This window comes from Gallinula chloropus (assembly GCF_964237585.1).
Source record: "Gallinula chloropus genome assembly, chromosome: 3".
Taxonomy (NCBI): domain Eukaryota; kingdom Metazoa; phylum Chordata; class Aves; order Gruiformes; family Rallidae; genus Gallinula; species Gallinula chloropus.
Window position 1 is genome coordinate 1,037,230 of NC_140087.1, and position 22,277 is coordinate 1,059,506.

At 42.9% G+C, this 22,277-nt stretch overlaps 2 protein-coding genes across 2 annotated transcripts in view; one reads left to right on the forward strand and one right to left on the reverse strand.

Moving 5' to 3' along the window:
• Positions 1-22,277, reverse strand: part of AKAP7 (A-kinase anchoring protein 7) — an 87,032-nt gene that overhangs the window by 52,745 nt on the left and 12,010 nt on the right. The window contains exons 5-6 of the mRNA XM_084261813.1: positions 19,771-19,931; positions 8,175-8,287 (exon numbers count right to left, since the gene is read on the reverse strand). Coding sequence (XP_084117939.1) covers positions 8,175-8,287; positions 19,771-19,931 — 274 coding nt within the window. The remainder of the gene's footprint in view (positions 1-8,174; positions 8,288-19,770; positions 19,932-22,277) is intronic.
• MSH5 (mutS homolog 5) lies at positions 1,439-3,874 on the forward strand (the record flags this gene model as incomplete). Its single annotated transcript, XM_084261812.1, has 1 exon — positions 1,439-3,874. The coding sequence occupies one exon, from the start codon at positions 1,439-1,441 to the stop codon at positions 3,872-3,874; it is 2,436 nt and encodes an 811-aa protein (XP_084117938.1).

The following is a 22,277-nucleotide window of genomic DNA, read 5'->3' on the forward strand; positions in this document are numbered from 1 at the left end:
CAAGACTGACAGGGCATCAAGGAGACAGCATTTGGCAACCCTGTCATGTCTGTTACCTCTCTGTGCCTTCTCTGTATGCCTGTGGGACAGCTGTCACCTGCTGTCCCCCAGCCTGCAGGTAATCCCTCCAGCTGCATGGAGTCCCCGTGGCTGCCATCAGCAGGCTGCCAAGCACCATTTGCCCCTCCATGGAACCAGGGCCAGGAAGGCTCAAGTGGTGACAGCCCTTCCCACAGCTGCAAAGTGAGGTGCCCAATACCCTCCCACAAACAGCTTCAGTTTCCATTGACCCCACGGCTAAAATGGCCAACGCCAGCTCTCCAAGGGCTGCATATGACCTTGCTTGAAGTAGCTCACTGAGTGAACTGCAGAAGCCACAACAGGGGACAACCCCAGGTCCCATGGGAGCCCTGGCAAGCGGTGCAGAGGTGGGTCATGGAGATGCTCTGTCAGAGCTCAGCATCCCGGCTGGGCTGCTCAGGGGGCTTCTTTCCACTGCCTCCTCCCCCTCAAGGGCTCCGAGGAGGCAGAAAAGGGCGCTCCCGTTTACCCGGGAGGTAGCAAGGCAGGCTGAGGGTCCATTCCCCGCCTGCGGGCCGGGACTCGCAGCCGTGCGAGGGGCAGCCGCGTACCCGGGCGGTTAACGGCTGCGCGGCAAGGGCGGGACGCGCGGCCTGGCTGCGGAGGCGGGGTGCAGAGGTGCAGCGCGGCGCTGTCCTGACAGGGCCTGGCGGCGGGGGGCCTGAGCGCCGGGGCGCGGAGCGGCTGCCAGGAGAGGGACAGGCGGGCAGGGAGGCTCAAGATAAAACTTTGGGGCCGCAAGGAGACTTAAGCAGCCGAGACGAAGCGCCCGTCTGTGGTGCGGAGGGTGAGCAGAGGGGCAGGTGGCTTGGAAGTGGCTGTGACCGTGGTCTCTGCAGGGGAACCTGTTGGGTACGGCTGATGCCTGCAGGGGGGTGTTGTGTACCGGTACAGGGAACGGGGCTGCCCAGGTAACCGGGTAGGGCCCTGAAACGATGGACAGTTTGTGTGTCCACAGTGTTGTGAGGAGCTGGGCTCAGCCCACAGGAGTGTCCCGTGCCTCTGAGGGAGGAGGATGGGGCACATGTATATATACACACCTGTGCGTGAACTGCTTGTAGGGGCAGTTGGGCATACATGTGTACTGGCTGAGATAAAGGATGCAAAGAAAACCTGTGAAACTATTCCAACACTGCTGGCGGTTATCTCAGTTACACCTGGCTTGGAAGCAAGATGGCAGCTGCAGTTTAGTGGCTGCATCTTTTCACTTGAAGAGTTAATGTATCTTTAATTCCAGGCAGCATCTTAAAGTTTCTCCAGGGTTGGGAGAGTGAGGGTTAGCCTGCTGTTATCAATTAAAGTAACTTCTCAGGACTTTTTGGATGAACTGTGAATAAAAATATCTTTCTCCAACAGAATGAGTGCCACATCAACCACAAATGGTGCACTGCCAGCACCATTTGGGCCTGAGCAAGAGGACCAAGAGTGCACTGAGACACACATGTCTGTTTTGTGGTATGCAGGGCAGCTTGCGATTGCTTATTATGATACAGAAGATTGCTCGATCTACTTCATGCCTGACATACCTGATAATGAAGACCTCAAACTACTGCAAAAAGTGATTGAGGAAGTTAATCCTCAATGCATAGTGACCAGTGCAAAACAGGACCAGAATATTGCCAAGTTCCTGACCAACCTAACAGCTGCAGCTGGTGATGAAGATACAAGAAAGCCAGAAATCGTCCTGTTTCCTAACATAGATTTTGGACTAGAAGTCAGCAAGCAACGGATCCTTTCTAGGCAATTTCCATTTATCCCATCTCATATGACGGCAACAGAGAAAATCCTCTATTTGTCCTCCATCATCCCTTTTGAGTGCCCACTCATGATAGGAGCCCTAGGGGCACTCCTTAAATTTCTAGACCGGAGAAGGGTTGGAGTTGAGCTTGAAGAAAGCACTACTGCAGTTCCTATTTTGGCCTTTAAAAAGTTTGTGCTGTCAGATATTGTGCATATGGACCAAGACACTTACTGTGTCCTGCAGATATTTAAAAGCGATATCCATCCTTCTGTGTACAAGCTCTCCAGTGGATTAAAAGAAGGGTTCAGTTTATATGGAATTTTAAACCGTTGCAGGTGCAAATGGGGAGGCAAACTGCTGAGGCTGTGGCTCACGCGACCCACCCGGAACCTGGCAGAGCTGAACAAACGGCTGGATGTTATCCATTTCTTCCTGCTGGCTCAGAACCATGAAACAGTCCTCACTCTGCAAAGCTGCCTCAAGAATATTAAAAATGTGCCTCTCATTCTAAAAAGAATGACCCTTTCCCACACAAAAGTCAGTGACTGGCAAGCACTTTACAAGACAGCGTACAGCGCAGTGTGCCTCAGAGACACGTGTCGTTCTCTGCCCCACACTATTGAACTCTTCCAGACCATTTCGCGTGTCTTCACTGACGACCTGCACTACATTGCTAGTCTCATCAGCAAGGTGGTGGACTTTGAAGGCAGCACCTCAGAAAACCGCTTCACTGTGAAACCCAACGTGGACCCCACCATCGACGAGAAAAAACGAAAGCTGATGGGACTCTCCGACTTCCTGACGGAAGTGGCGCGGAAGGAGCTGGAGACCTTGGACAGCCATATTCCCTCCTGTTGTGTGATCTACATTCCTTTGATTGGGTTCCTTCTCTCCATTCCACGGCTACCCACTATGGTAGACAGAAGCGACTTTGAAATCGAAGGCTTGGACTTCATGTTCATGACAGAGGATAAACTGCACTACAGAAGTGCTAGGACTAAGGAGCTGGACAGCCTGCTGGGTGACTTGCACTGTGAGATCAGAGACCAGGAAACACTTATTATGCACCAGCTGCAGACAAAGATCTTGGAGAAGTCCGAAGTACTTCACAGTGTGGTTGAGTATACTGCACACCTCGACGTGCTGCTTGCCCTGGCGGTGATGGCCCGAGAGAACGCGTACTGCCGGCCCCGCTTCACTCAGCGCCACGGCTTCCGCATCAGGGACGGAAGACATCCGCTCATGGAACTGTGTGCAAAGACTTTTGTGGCCAACCCTGTGAACAGCGGTGAGGCTACCAGCCGAATAAAGATCATCACAGGGCCCAACTCCTCTGGGAAGAGCATCTACTTAAAGCAAGTTGGCCTTATAGTGTTCATGGCTCTAATTGGCAGTTATGTCCCTGCAGCAGAGGCAGAGATTGGAGTAATTGATGCGATTTACACAAGAATCCACAGTAGGGAATCAGTTTCTGTCGGGCTCTCCACCTTCATGATTGATCTTAACCAGGTTGCCAAGGCAGTCAACAATGCCACGGAGAGGTCCTTGGTACTTATTGATGAGTTTGGTAAAGGGACCAACACACTGGATGGTCTGTCCCTTCTGGCTGCTGTCCTAAGGTACTGGATCAGGCAAGGAACACAGTGTCCCCAGGTCTTTGTCTCCACTAATTTTCACAGCTTAATGCAGCTAGAACTCCTGCCTGACACACCTCTTCTGGAGTACCTAACCATGGAGACCCACCAAGATGGAGACGAGCTGATATTTTTCTATCAGATCAAACAGGGTATGTCCACTGTTAGCCACGCTGCCAACATCGCTGCACTAGCAGGAATGCCAGCCAAAATTATTGAAAGAGGAGTGGAAGTGTCAGAGCTGATTCGCAGTGGAAAACCTATCAAATGTATTGATCATCCTTCAAGAGGAGACCGGATGGAAAAATGCAGGTCTGTTGTGGAAAAGTTTCTTCACCTCGACCTTGATGATCCCCACGTGGACTTGGAAGAGTTCATGCGTAAAGAGGTGCTGCCTTCTGCAGCCTCTGCTCTGTAACACGGGTATGAGTACAAGCATAGGCTGCATCTCTACCACGTCTGGGAGGAGACACCATTAATTTAAGGAATGATCACCATGACTGACAGCTCACACTGCATTTAGCTTGATACAAACTGTCTATAGTTATGTCCTTTCTTCTTGTTTAAAACAAGTACTATAGTTACATATCTCTGAAATATGGCGTATGACAAAAAAGCAGGAAGACTGCAAGAAGGGAATTCAAGAACCTCTTCCAGCTGTTTGGTCACCCTGGTTGTGCATTTTCTGTCCGTTATTAGGTCTTCAGATTAAAAAAATACTGTAGAAAAATCACAGAACATTTCTGCTGGTCTCATAAGACTGTGAAAGCAAAATGTTTACTGCTTTGTACTGTGCCAGAGTGATCGTTTCAGCTCTTTTAGGATCAGCATCAAATATTCCAAGTAAGTGTGTGCCTCAGACTCCCATACCAGCAAGTAACGGTCATCACAATATAAGCCACTGACACAGAGGCTGACACATGGAAAGAGGGGGATCTAATGAGCTCTGCAGCTTTCTCATACCAGCATTTCTGTCCAAAACCCCAGAGATGCCAGGAAGTATTATAACAAGAATGCTGGACACCAGAATCAGCGGGGACTAATAAACAGGGGAAGTGCTTTGGCTTTATGGAGAAGGCTCTATATGGTATGACTATGTATCTGGGCCATTCTGGTATAAATAAAAGCCAAATTACAAGTCCAGGTAACTGAAAACTATACCAGGGATGTCAGACAGAAATTCACATTTTGTATTCTATTTTTGAGTACTGGGTGAAACTCAACATTAAAGGAGTAATGCTAGGAGGGGAGGATTCCCTTTCACTTCTCCTGTCATGCAGAGAATCTTTACTGGCCGTGATATTTGATGTATGGATATGCAATAAAACAAATTAACAAAATAATGAAGTGGGAGGCATGGTATGTAAGCACTGTAGAAATAATCTTTCCTGCAATAAGTGCTTGAGACTCCTTATCTAAATAAGACAGAAGAGACATCAGATCCATTATTGTCTGATTGCCAAGACTTGCTCTAACTGCTTACAGTGGGGGTAATGAGTGACACCAGTGAATATACTACATCTCTCTTCAGCTATATTTGATTTCAAGAAGCCAAAAATATTAATGTCACATAAATTGAGAGAAGATTTACTTGAGGAAAAAAGTCATTACCTTCATAATTATCAGTATTAAACATCTTACCTGGTACACCTAGCTAAAGAGAGGAAAAAATGAATGGGAATGCACAGCAAAAAGATCTGAATTTGGAGACACTGCTCCGGGTTTGACTCGGTGTAGAGCTTCCTCCTTGATGGTGAAGGTACTATTACTATAAGTATCTTACATTATCTCTATAAAAACCAGGATAGTGGCAAAAGTTTAACATAATTTCCATTAAAAAACAGAAGAGCAAATGACTGTGTGCTGCAGCTACTGCTATTTCCAGTGCCATCATAATAGCACTGTCTGCAAAGCAACACCTAACACCTTGAGGATGTTACCACTGAAGGTGAATGGTAACAGTGCATCGGGCCCTGTACAGCACTTGCAAGTGCTGTAAGTACAAGCGAGTTTTTCTCATTAACATGTCCGTTTTTAGTAGTTATAAATACAGCATTCTAAAGATATCTTGTACAAAATTCTATTTTTGGCAGGGTTTTTGTGTCCACTCCTGTTGAGGCTCTGTGTGTGCTCCTTCGTGATTAGGCAAATGTCATCAGAGCAATTGAAGCATCGGTCACCTACTTATGAAACCCATTTCACAGTGTTTGCAGTTCTGGCAGCACCAGGTATCAAAGGATCTCCAAATGTCACACGGAATTTATCGAGTGTGCCCCACGACGTGCCCTGAAATAAACAGCAGCCTGGACGAAGGAAAAGCAGAGGGGCTGTGACTGGCCTGAGGCAAGGCAGCAGGCTGGTGGAGGAAGCAGGAGTAGAAATGTCATCTCCAAGTGCCAAACTCCAGTTGCCTCTTTCCCTGCGTTTCATTAGGTTCTTTGTAGAGAAGATAACTGACACTAACCCAGGTTGTCTCACCATCCAACCCATCAACTGTGGAAGCAGCTAAACATGTGCAAGTACATTATATTCACTCATCTCCTCCCAGAAGGTCAGTGAGAGGCACACTGTACCTCCTTATTATGGGCAAGTTTTCAGTGGCACATTTGATCTCAGAATGGTCCAGCTAAGCATGAAGAACCAATTGATCCCACTTCTGAGTAGGTAAATACGTTCTTTAACCTCAGAAGCTAAAGAGGGGTACAGTAACCCAGATTGCTCTTCTCTAGCCTGCTTCGTCTCCACATGTTTATCCTTTATTAATGTCTGTTACCAAGTTTCCTATATTTATCATTTTTACCCGAATGCTGTGCCTTCAAAGGAGAAAGCTGATTTCCCGAGGTCTTTATTAATTTGGAATTCTCCTGTTCTTTTCTTTGTAAATATCAGCAATTTTTTCATAATGTATGTGTTTCAAAAATGCCTGTAGCTGTATTAAGGTTTGAAAAACAAGTATATTTTTTCCCAAAAAATAACTTTGGTGGAATGTAGATGTCATTCTGAGGAGAGTGGCTTATAGAATATTGCTTCACATAAGAAAACTTAGATTTAAAAAAATGTTAATACTCAAACTTCTTCAGTTCTATTGGCTCTTTTAGGTGCTTTCTTGTGAAATTTTTAACTGCTCCCCCTTTCTTGTATTTCATACTGTTGTATGGTCTGAAAATGCAACTAGACATTATATTAAAATGTACTAAAAACAACTATTCCTTTTATGTTTCATGGTTTTATTGAATGTTTTCACTGAATGCATGAAACTGTCTCCCTAAACGCACAGACACACCGACACAAAAACAAAAGACTGGTGCTTATACCCAGCAGTGGACTGGCAGAGAAAAAATTCAAGTCCTTTTAGTGCATCATATCTTTCTATACAGCCTGTCTTTAGAAGACCACAAGCATTCCCCAGAAGCTGATTTGGAATGACACTGAGCTGGTTCTGTCAGCAGCAGTGAATATCAGCACACAGACAGTGTGGTCCTGGCTAATAGTTTGTGCAAGGTAGATAAATATAAAAAAACCCCAACAGCCATCCATAAAAAGAAGCAAACACCAGAGTGGCAAAAGAGCCACCCTGATTGTCTCAGATACTTTAACCAAACAGTTAAATTACCAAGCAGCCGGTATTCTGGAAGAGCTGTGGATCTTTAGTATAATAAACAACTCTTTAAACAAACAAAAGTTCATGTGAGCTTTCAAATTTAATAGCTATACCACCTACACCCTGTGGAGAAGTCCTTATTTCTGTTTCAGAGCAAGTACATGTGCCCTTGAAGTTTCGTGATGCATCTCAGATCTCACTGCCTTCGATGATTTCACAATACTATTTAATTAAAACGGGCACCTTCAGCAATTTTTAGTTATTTCTAATGACATTTTAAATTATTTGTTAAAATGCTTACTATTAAGGAAAGAAAATAAACTTGAAATATTTATATTATGTTCTTTAATTCTTATTTTTAAATTTTTTTTCCTGAAAATTATTTTCCTGGTCAAAGTTAAAGGATGATGTGAAACATTCTACATAATATCAGCAAAAGGAAATAGAGCTTATGTTAAAGAATACAATATGACTGTGTGAAATGAAAAACTAGATACATTAGTATTGCTTCTATATATTTATCTTCACAGTTATTATCTACTTCTATGCATTCACAGAATCATAGAATTCATGTATTTTGTCAAAAAATCTAATAAATAGGTAAGAAATAACTGCCTGCAAGAGAGAATACAGAAGATGCATTTCATCACTCCTGAAATTCACCACAGCATATTCACCAAAGGGAACTGACAGTCTGCATATTCTGCATAATCCAAATGTAAATTCCACTCTTTATTTGCTTATTTTCTCCTACAGGCTTACAAAACAGACCTGTCCAAACAAACTGCATACACATAATCTACACCCCAAAATGAATTCTGCAATCTTGAACAAATACTTTCATCCTTTGCTCCTGCATGGTTTCACAAAAGACAACAGACCTCGATACTACTGTACTGAGAACATCAAGAGGGGTAACTTAAAACACAATGCAGGATTGCTGCACATATGGTAGATAGGCTAATTATTTTTTCTAAAAAAATAACTGGGTATTTTCAAGTCTTACCTCTTCAGCTGGTGACAGAATAGAAAGTGGGATGCTACAGCATAAGCCACTCCTTTGTCTCCAGATGAAACTTTCTAGATTGCTGCTGAGTTATGTGAAATGTGAGCTCACCTGCTTACGTAACTGTGTTGATTTTGACAACTTCATGAAGGTCAGATGTGGTTTAAAAGCTCTTCCTTCTCCTGCCAAAATGCCCTTTTCTTGAAATATCTTCCTCATAGTCTCTGAGGGGAGAGAAAAATGTAGAGGTACAAAGACATCTATGCACGATAGAATGCTTAAAAATACACTTTCAACTGTAATGTGAGTCACAGCCACCTGGAAAAAACAGGATGGTGAGTACAAAAAGGCAGCAAGATTTCTAGTTAACTTCAAAGGTACATATTATTTCAAGTGAAAACAGTCTCACATTTGCAGTTAACATGGGTCACAAATCTGGCTTTATTAAAATAATGGCAATTAGACATCTGTCCATGCTGTCTGTCTTTGCTATCAAAACAGGAGCCTGACATTAGAACTGTTCAGGAGTTACTCTCACTAAAGTTTTGGAAACTTGAGGAAAACCCATGAGTATGTCACAGAATTGTCTCTTTTCAAAAATGACATTCTCTGGTGAGTTCTATTACCTGTATTGGGTAAGCTCCCACTCAGACCAAAGGATTCTGGAACTGAGAGCTGCCTGGCACTGCCTTTAGAGAACATATCAGGTATGATGATGACTTCTGTTTGTTGCCTTCCAAGCTGGATTGCTGTTTTCAATGTACACTTTTATGTGTTTACAGCCCAAACCAAAGCAATTCCACCACACTGACCTAGTTTACTATTTCCCAGCTCATCTGCCCAACGTGATGTTTCTTCTCTTTATAAGAAATTTCAGTGTAACTTTTGAATTATGCTCCATATTTCTTTTAGCTGAAATATTTTACATGAAAAATTTATGTTGCTGTTTAGAAAAAAAGCATTTTGATAACATGGTGAAAATCTATGGCAAAAATAATACCAGTAAGTGGAATATTTATATTAGTGAAAAACAGAAAAACAGCAAAATTTCTTTTTCCTTTGCAAATGCAACTTCCACCTTTTCACTAGCTGTATGTCTAGCTGATCCACACCACCCCTCAACTAAAGTCAAAAGAGGAGAGGGAAAAAAATCAGTCCTATCACATTAATTTAATCAACCCTTACCATAATGAGGGTGTGTTATTTTTTTAGCTTGATAGTTCAGCTGTAACAGAAAGGTCTGGTGCCTTTTTGTCCTACCTGGAGGAAAGTGCATTATGCTGGGAAGCAACAGCACAGCTGGCTGAAGAACAGCAGGGCAGGCCCAGGGAAGAAAGCTGGCTCTGCAAGCCTGCCAGCCCATGCTCCTGCAACACGCCATTCCAGGGTCCCCACTCTTACCATTTTGTATTTTCTGCAGTAACCATTTAAGTGAGTGACTTGAAATCACACTTAAAAGAGATTTTACAAGTTTACACATCACTCTGCCACAGAGAAGCTCTGGACAAAGTGCAGAGTGCTCATTTGGGAGCTGGAGATCAAAAATTCGCTTCTCGTTCTCTGCTGCGTGTGATTTACAGCCTGAGGTTCCACTCTGTGCAGCTCAAGATGGACTTTTGAAAGAAGCAGCTAAGGAAATCAAAGACCCAAAGGTCATCTCTTAAACAGGCCCAGCTGAAAATTCTCTTTTGACCCTTGCTCCCCACTCCTAAGATGCTGATGCATTTTACAGAAAAAGAATTAGCCCAGCCTTTACTTCTAACTCAGAGGGTGCTGAAAGGACAACCAGATTACAACTTAGCAAGCATTTACACAGTGGCAATAGGGCAATGTTGCTATGACAGACCCTGAGGATAACCTACCAGGATGGGTAAGGCGGGCAGGGCCCTCTGGAGGTCACCTGGTCAAACCCTCCTGCTCAAGCAGGGCCGCCTAAAGCAGGTTGCCCAGCACTCCAGGGATGGAGACTCCCCAGCCTTCCTGGGCAACCTGTGCCAGTTTTTGGTCACCCTCAAAATAAAACTGTGTTCTCTGATGTTCAGACAGAACTGCCTGTATTTCAGTTTGTGCCCATCCTTTCCCTCCCTTGCTCCATGTACACACATACGTACACAGAAGCATAACTGCTATATAGGTGTATAGATCAGTGTATCTAAATCTATAAATCTATGTATCTGGATCTATAGGCCTGCTGTATATTGCTAGCTCCAGCTATGCATCTGTGCACCAGTACAGCTTACCTACTTGTGCATCTGCAGGGAACATTTCCAGATTCAGGCTGAATGTGCAGCTGTGCACACAAATGCTGCTGAACATCAGATTAACATAGCAAAACAGAAGGCTACAAGGAAATGTTTGCTGCTTCTTCACACCGAGATATGGAAGCCATTTATTGGTAGTGTGTGTGTATTTCCACGCACCCAACAGCCTGTGTACCTTCTGATGTCAGCAAGCTAGTAAACCTTACATTTATTTACAACTGAAACTATCTGTACCAAAGCCATTTTCTGGTTCCTTTTTTTGGTACTCTGGAATGCATAATTAGGGGAGTCATTGACTTTGATGTTTCAAAAAAGGATTAGCCTTATCAAATCCAGGCTTGTGCTGCCCTGTGATATTCTGACTCAGTCCTGCAGATTGCAGGGTTTTCCTCCCCTAAAAGCTCTGATTCTCCCTGCCATCGTATCTCATGCCAAGCACTCTTATCTCCCACCCTGCAATTAAGATGTGATGAAGATTTGTACCTCCAAGGGCATCCCCCTAGCTGCAGTAAGAGCTTGGTGTCAGTGCTTTGCCAACGTGCACCTGATGACAGGGTTTTAAGCCCAGTGTTTCACCAGGGTGGACTGACTATACGGCACTACAGCTGTGTGTGTCCAGGCACAGCAGGGCACCTACACCTTACCGTGCTGAAGGGCAGCCACATGCCCTGCCTGTCCTCATCTTGTGCTCAGCTTTGCTCAGTATCTGCTCCTAGTTATCCTTCTAAATGTGTCTTTCCTTCATACCTGGCAGCTCCAACCAAGAAAAATCATCCTGAAAAACTGGGTCAGAGGAAAGGAGGCATAACTTAGGAAAGAGACTGCAGTTCTAATAGATTTACACGTGGGCATGTGTGTCCCCACATGTGTTCTCACAGTGATCAGACTTCTTTCTCGCACAGCTTTGTCATGGCATAGACTCTATTATAAACATCACAGGCTCAAGACATTGGCCGCTCTTGCTGGTACTACAGAGAGCCCCAGTTTTGCTGCAAAAAGCCTTTTACTGGCTAAGGTGACTATAAACATAATTAGCACAATGTTTCCTTCTTCAAAGATAATGAAAACAGAGAGAAATCTAAGTAGATGAGGGAACCAAAAAAAAATAGAAGCCAACAAAGGGAAATACTTTCCTGAGAGCACAGGAAGGCTAAAAGATAACGTAATGCTATCCATATCCGTGCAGCTCTTTGAAGAAGTGGCCACAAGAAGGGTTTTAAAAGAAATGAGAAAGGAAGTACAGATGCTGTGGGCAAGAGACAGTCCCGGGCTTACGGGACAGCATGGAAGTGGATTTGAAGACTGAGCAAAGAAAAATGTTACAGCTGAGGATGGGGATAGCCCGACCTGAAAGAACTGAGAGGACAGAGACAAGAATCATAGACAGGCAATGCCCACAGCTCCTAACAAAGGAGATTCTGCCATCTTTCCCCCAGACATCAGCATTACCAGCTAAATTGAAAAATCAAACAAGATCTGCATTTTCCCTTATTAGTCTCAGGGTGACCAATGACTGCAGCTTCACAGTATACCCTAGAAACATTAAGGCTATTTTTAAAAGCTCAGTGACTTCCTGGAACAAATTTTTGGACAGTTTTCAGATCATCTTTCATGCAATTTGAAGTACTCTGCAATACCATTTTGTACCTTATTTATATAATGTCAAAATTACTGAGTGACATCTGCCTCTCTTACACTGGATGCAGCTGGATCCATTAGACAATTGTTTCCCTGTAATTAAGATTTGAAACATGATACAATGAACTTGCCCAGAACTGCTGTATGCTGGAAACACTCAAAAATTCAACAGTCAGATCAATACAGAGTGATTCACAGGAAAATTGCACAGTGAGCCACATTCCATAATAGAAACGGGCATCTCTTCCAAGATTTCATTGGATTTGGAAAACTGCTACCTGTGTATATTTTCTTCCAGTCTATTAATCTCTGCTTGTCTCTAAGCCATGCTCCCTCAAATATAGGTTTGGAGTCTAGAAACAATATTCAGTAGATTTATTAAAGTTAGGGTTTTTTTACTTTTCACTTGAATCTGAAGACAAGTTGAGCACAGATAACTCAAAATTATGACTAACATGCCAAGTCATAATTTCTGCAAGGTCTAAATTGCTTTTTAAGAGTATTCTGTTGGCTATTAGCTGGGTTTTACAAAGAAGCTCTTCTGGTCATCATCCTTCCTTTCCTAAGAGCACCAAGCACAATGCTTTTGGCAAAGCCTTATGACATCTTATTTCCCAGCCAATGAAGAACTCAAAGCCGCCCATTTCAGCTGCTAATACCAACCTCAACTGTGTGTCACCAGAGGAGCCCACCAGAAATTTAGAAAAATATTTTAGGTATCATGTTATGCTTGGACTATAGAACCAAAGGCTGCACGAAGCACCAAACTCTCTACCATCCTACCACTGAGAGCACTACAAAGGGTAGCATCAGCCTGAGGAACATCCCTGGCTGCTGCCTGACAAAAATTACTGACCCCTGCACACCTCAGCAATCCCCAGTCTCTGAGAAAGAGAAATGGTGGCTACAGGAGGGTCAGTCACTAGCTTGTGTGCTGGTGTTCTTTATCTCCAGGTTGCAAGGAAAGCAAATGCCTTGCTTCTCATCTCTCCATGTGAAAAGAAGCTTTTTTTCCCTCTCTCTCCATCAGTACTAGCATTTCTCTGTAAATAGACAGCTTTACACCATGCCACAACCAAAGTCAAGCCAGTAGCTTAATGGTTCTTCCAGTAGTTCTTGGCTACATATTACTTAGGCTTTTCTAGAGTGAGCTGTCACTGTACCACACCCCACCACGTATCAGTGGGCTGTATGGTTACTTCAAACACCGATCAGCAGTACACAGGGGTTGTTGTTTCCCTCCATCACCACACACATATATAAAGACGTGTTCAGTCATGAGGTAGGATGCAAGCAGCAGCTGGACAAAGCAACCCCCACTGTGTGCAGAGCTGCCCAGCCAAGGCAAGCCTTGCAGACAGGCAGCGATCGTGTGCAGGCTCAAGGAGAAATGCAGGCAGGGCTTCTTGATGGGACTCGCTTCTTTCAGTGACTGCAATCCACTCCAGTGCTTTCTAATGCCTCCTAAAACTTTCTCATGACCACAAAAAGTAGCAGGTGAGAGTACCTTATTTCAAATCACAACCCCCCCATATTTTATTGCTTCATTTTAATGAGGTATTCATCAGAGTTATTCAGTGCTTGGGAGCACAGTATGAAGTGAAATGCAATTCAAAACCTAAGTGTCTGCCACCCTTGCTTTCAGAGAACCATTCTTTACATCTTTAGCATGAAGGAGCAAACATGGAGAACACTAATGGGTCTTTTGGAAGAATGAAGATGATTTCCATAGTGCACAGCATGTCAAGTTTCATTAATACAGCTGTGCTCAGGGGCTTTTAAGGAGATCATCATATGTGCTCTGTACAGAGGGATGTTAACAGTCAAAAACATCTTAAAGAATCAAGGAAAAATTGCATGGGAGATTCAGAGCCAGGCATGCACATGGTTAAATTGTTTTCTATATTTCACATACATAACTACAGTGATAATAAAAACACAGTAAACATCAAGATGCAAAGATAGAGTACTGTGACAAACTGAAGATGTTTCAGTCTCCCTGCCAATTGAATAAATTCTTTGCAACACTTAGAACTTTTCTCCATGTCCACCTGCCTACACAACTGCAAATTACAGCCAACCTGGTCTGTAAATGCCAAAATTGTCCAATAAGATTTTCTCCTTGCTTTAAAAACAGATTCTTTACTTATTCCTGCTACTCCAACTTCCTATCTATTTAACCCTTATTTTCCCCCTTGTATCTGCCCTCTCTGTACTTGCTGAAAATGCCATTATACAGCCAAATTTTTCTGAGCAAACTGCAAAGATTCTTCCTGACTCCTTCCACACAGCTGTTCAGAATGTTAAAAGCCAGTGTGAAGAGCAGCAGAGTCAAAGGGCAGGAAAGGCACTGCAATAGAGGCTCCTGTCCCAGCCTACAGCTCTTGCATACCTACCCACGTTAGCCACCTCTGCTTGTGACGTGACACACAAAAAGGGTGAGCTACGACACTTGGTGGTAGCACAGCATTTACTATCCCCAGGCAACTGAGAAAATGTTGGGCTCCAGAGCAAACTGTATTTAATAACTATTACAGTCTTACAAAACTAATTGGCCTGAAGAGCAATTGTTTGTTCTCACTGAAAGGTTTGCCCCTGTTGTCAGCATTCATCTAGTCAGGGGGTCTGAACTGAAGAGAAAACTGTCATGCAGAGCACAGCAGAGTTAAAAAGGTTGCATGCAGACAACTACGGAGTATCAACAGGCATGAACAGTGCTCAGGTCCATTGGAATCCATCCTTCTTGTCAGGGTCTCTGCTCTTGTAATAAAACCAACTGAAACAGCACTGGGGGGTGGGATGGGGGGGATGTTCTGTTGGTTACAGTCATCACACCATACAGCATATACTTATATTTGGTGACAAAGATCATTGTATTCCTGAGACAGCAAAACACTGCCACTTCCAGCTCTAGAGCCTGCTTTTCTTCCTGCTGTGGAGGAGCCAAGTTTCCATGCAGGTCAGTGCAGTTCTGCCGCACGCATCGGAACAGCAACAAATGGCACGTGCACTCAGAGAAAATCTAGCCTGTCATAGCAGTATGTTTTCAGTGTGACTGGTACAGATTCAGACTAGCAGCTTTTTGTTCACTTTGTACAAATCAGCTGTTTTAATGGAAAATTACAACAGTTTTCAGTTCTCAAATTTTTCATCATGTGAAATGACTTACGAGTAACTGACAAGAGGCAAAATTCATTTATCTCAGCTTCAGCCATCTGGAACTAAAGTGAACCAAATTAACTGAATTAAACTCTTTCCCCAGGCTCTCTGAAGTCAGGGCAATTTAAATCACCCTAAAATAGATGCTAAATGCATGGTTTCATAATCTTTACAGAAGCTCATAAACCACCACCCTTGCCAAAACAGACTGTTCCTCTCCAGCCCCGTGCCTGCCACTGCTCCTATCTTTTTGTGCCAACAGCCATGTAGCCATACAATTAATGTGCCCCACTGGCAAACCAATTAGGTTAATAACTGGCAAAGCTAAAAAAAAAAAGTTAATTTAACCACAGCTGAATTCAATATTTGTAGCTACACAACTCCCCAGCACAACAGAAGGGGCTGGACTGCGTTGGTATGGTGGCAATGCCAGCCTGTCCTGGAGTGAAGCTGTAACGTACCTAGAGAAGAGGATGGGCAGTGTAACTTACTTTCCTTTTCTTTTTGTCTAGTATGGATTATTAGGACAAGTGATTTACTGAGATTAGATTAAATGTTATTTATATAAAACTACAGGAAATTATTAGTTAGGCATACTGCACATCTGTCTAGTGCAGTCCTAACTGTATTAAAATATTTAACCCAACAAATCAACATTTCTTAAGAACACAGGACCAAAAGCACATGAAACAGTCATTTGTATAAACAAAAGTAACTTTCTTATTCATGAAATACAAGCTCCCCCTCATGGTTAGACCATAACATGCACCATTCCATCCACGAAACCAAAATCTGCAAATCTTGTGGGTAGGAAACAGGATTCACTTACTTTTATCAGCTTCAAATACCATTTACAATATAATTATCAAGTTTAAAAACAAAGCTATACAACTCATTTTTCCTAAATTCGCTCAGTACATCAAATATTCTGTAGTGTAGCAAAGTACAAGAAATTAAGGTTTATTAAAAATCACTGTGTCTATGTCACATTTAGCTCAGGGTTTCTAAAAAGACTTGGACAAACAGTGATTAAAATACTCCTCAAACTTCTATCATAACACCTTAGCACAGTGGTCTGTGGGGACAGGACAAGGGGCAGTGGCTGCAAGTTGGAGCACAGGGAGTTCCACACCAACATGTGGAAGAACTTTTCCCCAGTGAGGGTGAGGGAGCCCTGGGACAGGCTGCCCAGGGGGTGTGGAGTCTCCATCTCTGGAGAGATTCCAGCCCCGTCTGGACGCCGCCCTGTGCAATATGAGCTGGGGAGCTGCTTTGGCAGGGGGGTTGGACCCCATGAGCTCTCCTGGTCCCTTCCAACCCCTGCCATTCTGTGATTCCTTGTAGAAGTTACATGATGCAAATAGCTTTGAATGAATTATTGAGAAGAGCTTCTGTTTTCCCTTGCAGCTGCCTCTCTACAGTTGTGTATTCAGGATACAATCCACGGAGCAGGAACACTGAGCATGGTTTGGGCACAGTCTGGTTTGAATCAATATATAAAACGTATCACAGGAAATCAACTCAATGGCATGTCTCTGCTAGTATGATTCTTTACAAATGAAGGTGTATTTACTGTGTCAAGAACAGCCCAGCAAGTATTATGTTGTCTTTTCCCAAAATTCAACACCTTCACTAGGAAGTTTGGCCCTTAGAGCACCCTCTGCTTATGTTCTGTAACAACTGCATCCAGACCAAACTGCGCTGCAGTTAAGCCTGTGAGAGTACTGGTACTAAAGGAGTTACACGTGATATGCTCAGGGGTGAGGGGAGAATCCTAGTGACTCTCTTGTTTACCTCATCGGTTCTAAAGAGGTCACCTGGATTCTTCTGGTTAATAATATTTCATATTGCAAATTGCACTGCCCTGAGGGACAGCAATAATAAGAAAGTATTATTATCTGTGTAATAAGAAATTACCTATTTTTATCAGATTACTTATTTTAAGTTCTTTGCAATTTAGTCCAACAAAGACATGTGTAGAAACTATTTATTGTATTCACTTTCTTCCTACTCTTACCCTGCCTCTCCACTTATTTAATATGTAACTCAGGTAACTTTGGAAACACATTTGTACAATCTTCAGTGTTACACAATTACAGACCTAAAAACGTTATTTCTGGCACAGGAGTCAATACAAAACTTGAATTTTCTTTCCTCAATTACAGATTACCTGTTATGAAATGATATTTAGTACTTCTAAGGCTCAAAAAGATACTCTGAAGACAGCAGCAATTCAGCAGTTACAGGTATGTTAAACAGCACATTCTGATGTCATACCCATTACAGGTTCTGACATCATACCCATTACAGGTTTTCAGTGATTCTACCATTCCACTCTGGTAATATTCAGCTCCCTACTCTGCTTCAGAACTAAAAGCAGGTGGAACAAACATCACTCTAGAGCCCGAAAGACAGGCCTAAGGCCAAGAAATGATTGTTTGGTTTGACAAAATCGAGCACTGAAATAAGAAACAGTTTTACTAAACAACAGTGTTGAGTTTACTGAACAGCAGTGTAAGTGCTAACAACGTACAGCTGTAGCTCTAACACAGGCAAAGAATGCTCACCAGTGAGCATCAGGAGGGAGGCTTAACAAGGGAAACACAGGCATGCTTGTCTGCTGAATTTGGCTGTACTGTGAATTTGTCTACTAGAAGGACTGTCAAACTGGAAAACAAAGGTCAAAATCTGATCTTCTCTTTTACTTGTCCAATCCTGGGTCACTAGCCTCAGATATGTTGAAAATCACTTACAACAACCTCCTTTACTTCCTGTAGCTCTCAGATATTTGGATCTCCATGTTAGCAGCTTCAATTAGTTTGGAGTTTTTAATAGTTAAATACAAACTTCTCAAAATCAAAAGCTACTGTCGCTAACAGAAACCATCCATCTCTTTCACAAGAGGCACTGAAAGCAAACTCAGTTTATGGATTATCTCACTGTCTGTAAAGCAGCATACATACAGTACCCTGTCACCTTTCAAAGAAAGCTAAAGACAAACTCAAAAGCAAGGATGAGGAAGCCTATTGTCCAAAGGACTGGAGAAATACTTGGTAGATTCAGTCTTTGAAATAATTACAGGATTATTTGACAACTGAAGGCTCTCTGGGACTGTAAGTACTGTTCAATTTCTACCATACTGAATATTAGAAATGCTTTTCTCTCGAGCACTGCTAGATAATAAAGCATTGCCCCACAACAGCTTAAGCAGTCTGGTAAGCTGCAAAGCTCGGTCTTCAACCTTTCTTTAAAATTTAACAAGAAATTGGAAAGGCACTTCAGAAACTAAAACTAATTGCTAGAGAAAGCACTGTCTTAGTAAAGACTTACTCCATTTTTCCACTGTACTGCTCTGCAAAGAGGCAGTGTGACAGCAGGAGTCTCTGCTACTCTGTCCTATATGGGCTATTGCACTGTTAGAAAATGGTGTGACCTCACATTCCTCAGAGCACAAAAGATAATTCATCAATACTGAAAAACTCTTTTAAGAGACTCTTTCCAAGGAATAGTTGGAATTGCCAAGATAGTTTTAAAGGACACCAGTGAATTACAGACAGTACTGTTCTCTGAGAATTTGTATTTAGTATCTGTAAACAACATAGTTTAAGTACAGACTCATAGATAAAAACTCCACTCTACTTTGTTTTGGTCGAGGTACTGGCTGCTGTTTCTCAGCTGATACACTACTTCCAATTTGTGTGTTCCTACCAACTTCACCTGTACCTTTGGATGCATTTTAGCTGACTGGACAAAGGCAGTGGTCTCAGCTCCACTGCTAAGACAGAACCAAGATTTTTGCTCTTGAAGCGGACACGTGGGTGCACATGCCTAGTAGCACGTACCTGCCACATCGTTCAGTAACTTCCTAATTGCTAAAGGCAGGTAATTAACGTCCAAGAAGCCACAGACTGCTTCCACAACTCCTCAAAAAAAAAAATCAAGATAAAGCAGCATGGAATCCATATCCATTCCTCTGGGAGATGAGCCATGTCCTTCTCCTGAACTCCCCTTATCCTCCAGGGGTACAGAGAAAGTCTATATTTTACTTTATACATATATGGAAGCATATGTATAAAGTACATATACATGTGTATGTCTGTGTGTGTACATGCACTTACGTGTGTGGGAGTGGTTAAGTTACAGTTAATTCTCTGAGATTTAGGAGGGGTATGGATAATGCACAAGAAACACAAAACTCAGACTGCCCAGACCACGGCAGAAGAGCCAAAGTCCCTGTCTCTTAGTGCTCTACTCACCACGAACACAAACGAAAGTCAGGTGAGTTGCATTGAAAACACCACTCTTGAAATCAGTGAGCATGGATACAGAGATCAGAAGCAGTACAAGTATCAGCTGAGGAACAGCATACAGTATTTGGACAGACAGTTTTTGACAAGGCAGAGTGTGAGTCTTTATATCCATCTACAAACCTGCACCACATTTTTTACCTATACTAAATAAAAATGTATCACAGGAGAGTACTGTCTGTAATTCATTTGAACTGTGCTGGGAAATGTGTCATGTAGCCTTTGTAGTTGTTAAAGGTAAATTAACTTTGACTAAACTACTACCAACTTACCTTTCTGCTCCATTCTCATCTAGGTTGTCAAAGTCTTTAAAGCACTTTTAATTAGATTGAGAAGTCGTACCTGCTATCTCCGTTAGTATAGCTGTATGGTCATTTTCAGCCAACTTCACAAATCCAACTTCATTTTTGAAGTGATCAATTCCTTGAAAAGACAAATCCAGAGTTTTTCCTTTCAGGAGACCTTCTACAAAAGGCTTGCTGTCTGAAAGAGCACCAACTGCTCTGTCAAGAGGAAAGAAAAAAAAAAATGAATCTATGTGGAAGTCAAATATATTACCACAGTTCACACTGGTATTAATCATGTACTCCAAGAATCTCACAAAGCTTTATTGGTACCAATTCATGACCTACTCAGGTACTCCTGCAGGACTTCCCATCCCTGCAGTCAGTATCGTTACAATTTCATAAAGGTAAACTGGTTCCCACACCCTGCTACAAACCCACAGAAATAAGAAGGCAGACTTGCAGCAGGGGTCATACCTTTAAAGAGTTTCTCTCAGTCCTCAAGTTGACCAGATATTAAGGTGACAGTGTCTCTATTAGTCTGTGCATCCCATTTAAATAAGATGCTTACTTGGAAGCATTTGGGTTTCAATTCTTAAGGTAATTAACTTTTCATCTCCTGATAGCTCAAATGAACACACTTAAGATTGTGCTTCATGTAAAGTTACTAGAGTGTTCCTTTACACTATCAAAAGACATTAGTGACATTATAGGTGTATGATCAAATGACATGGAAATGACTATTCAACTCACTGAGACCTGTTACTAGAAGCACCACTATCTAAAGTGATGCTTAGTTTCTTCACAAGGTAAGCAGCATGCACACATAATCCACACGGAACAAGAGCCAAGCAAACCTGGAAACCTTTCAGTAACCCCTTTAATGAGCTGCATTTGGTACGTGTGTGATTACACAAAATACTTATTGTGCCTGGAAGTGACTCCCATGCTAAACAAGAGCTGTGTAAAACGTCTCTGTGCCTTTTACCAGATCCCTCCTCCCATGCTCGTGGCGTTTCAGTCTGGAAGGAACCCGAGCCCGAGGTTCCTGCGCGGGCGCTGCCCTCACTCGCACCCGGTGGCAGCGCCGGGCTCGGAACTGGCACGGGAGGGGCTGACAGCCGAGACTGCTGAGGGAGTTTGTTCCGCCGCTACAATGACAACTCTACACAGGCCTCCGCTGTGAGTAAGACATGGACTTGTGATGAGAACGATGCATTTCACGGAAGCCTAGCCCAGGCTGATTACACCACAGAGTGTTCGGGATTGATACAGTCATACTGTGTTTCCCTTAATAGGGCCTTAATCTACAACCCAGAAGCGCTTCAGTTCCTATGTAACCATTTTACACAGCAGTGCAAAGTGCTGTTCCCCAGCTGAGCAGTGATTCCTGTTTCCACACTGCAGGGCGTGCTGCAGGACTCACTGGCCAGCTCAACTACCCCACCAGGTCTGTGAAAGGGCAAGCCAAACAGCATCCTGTGCTCTCAGTTTAGCACAGCAACACTGAAGATGCAGTTCTGCTTTTTCTTTTATATGCAATCCTGTTCACACTCAAATATTAGGGAAAACAGTTGTCATCTCACTCTAGCATATTTTGTATTTTTGTATCCTGTCAATCCCTTTATAACATCTATAGCCTCACTACTTGTAAGACTAATGCACCAGGACAAGCATTTCCACTGAAGTCAACAGCAACAAACACAACAGTGGTATTGGTTTTGTTATTCTGTAAAAAGCAGAGTATTTATGATGCCAAATAGTAGTTACACTCCCTGCAACGAACCCACAGGGATAACAAAAATACTTACAAGCTTTTTGCTCCAAAGTGGAGAAAGGGAAGAAAAAAAAATAATTAAACTGTGAATTCTAACTTAACACAAACTAGGATTACAGGAGTGGGTGCCTGGTTTGTTTCTATATTGCTTTGATGTAAATAAACTATCACTTAAAACTGATCTAGCTTCTTTTGAGAAAATTCTGAATTGTTCATTCTGATTACTTGATGGAAAAAGCAACCTTGCAAAAAAAGCCAAACTCAATCCTTGCTGTTCTCACATGTGTAACGAAAGGGTTGAATTTACAGAGTCTTGAGAGGTAACAAGCAAGAGGAATTTAACACTACAGTCTGGTAGGGAAGGCATTTACTGCAAAGGCAGGCATCCTGATTCCTAGTACCTGACCCCATGACAGCACACACTTGGCATGGACAGCACCCCTGTGCTTGAAGGGAGTGCTGTCAGAACTCGGTTTGCTCACTCTCTTTGTGCTTTTTGAAATCTCATTCTTGATTTGACAGAGTCCTACAAAAGGAGATGTCAAGTGCATTCACCAGGACAGACCACAGCCAGTCAGTCAGGAAACTCTCATGGCAGGTCTGGCTTCCCTAGAAAGAGCAGCCTAGAGTACAGATCTTCCATTTTCAGGGCAAAAGCTGTGTGCACTAGAGCACCAGACAAAGGGCTCTGTGGTGAACTGAATGTGAAGTTTAGCACATTCTTACCACACGTTTTGACTTCAAATGCTATTCAACACATTTCATTTCTGTAGGGACAGAGGCACTAT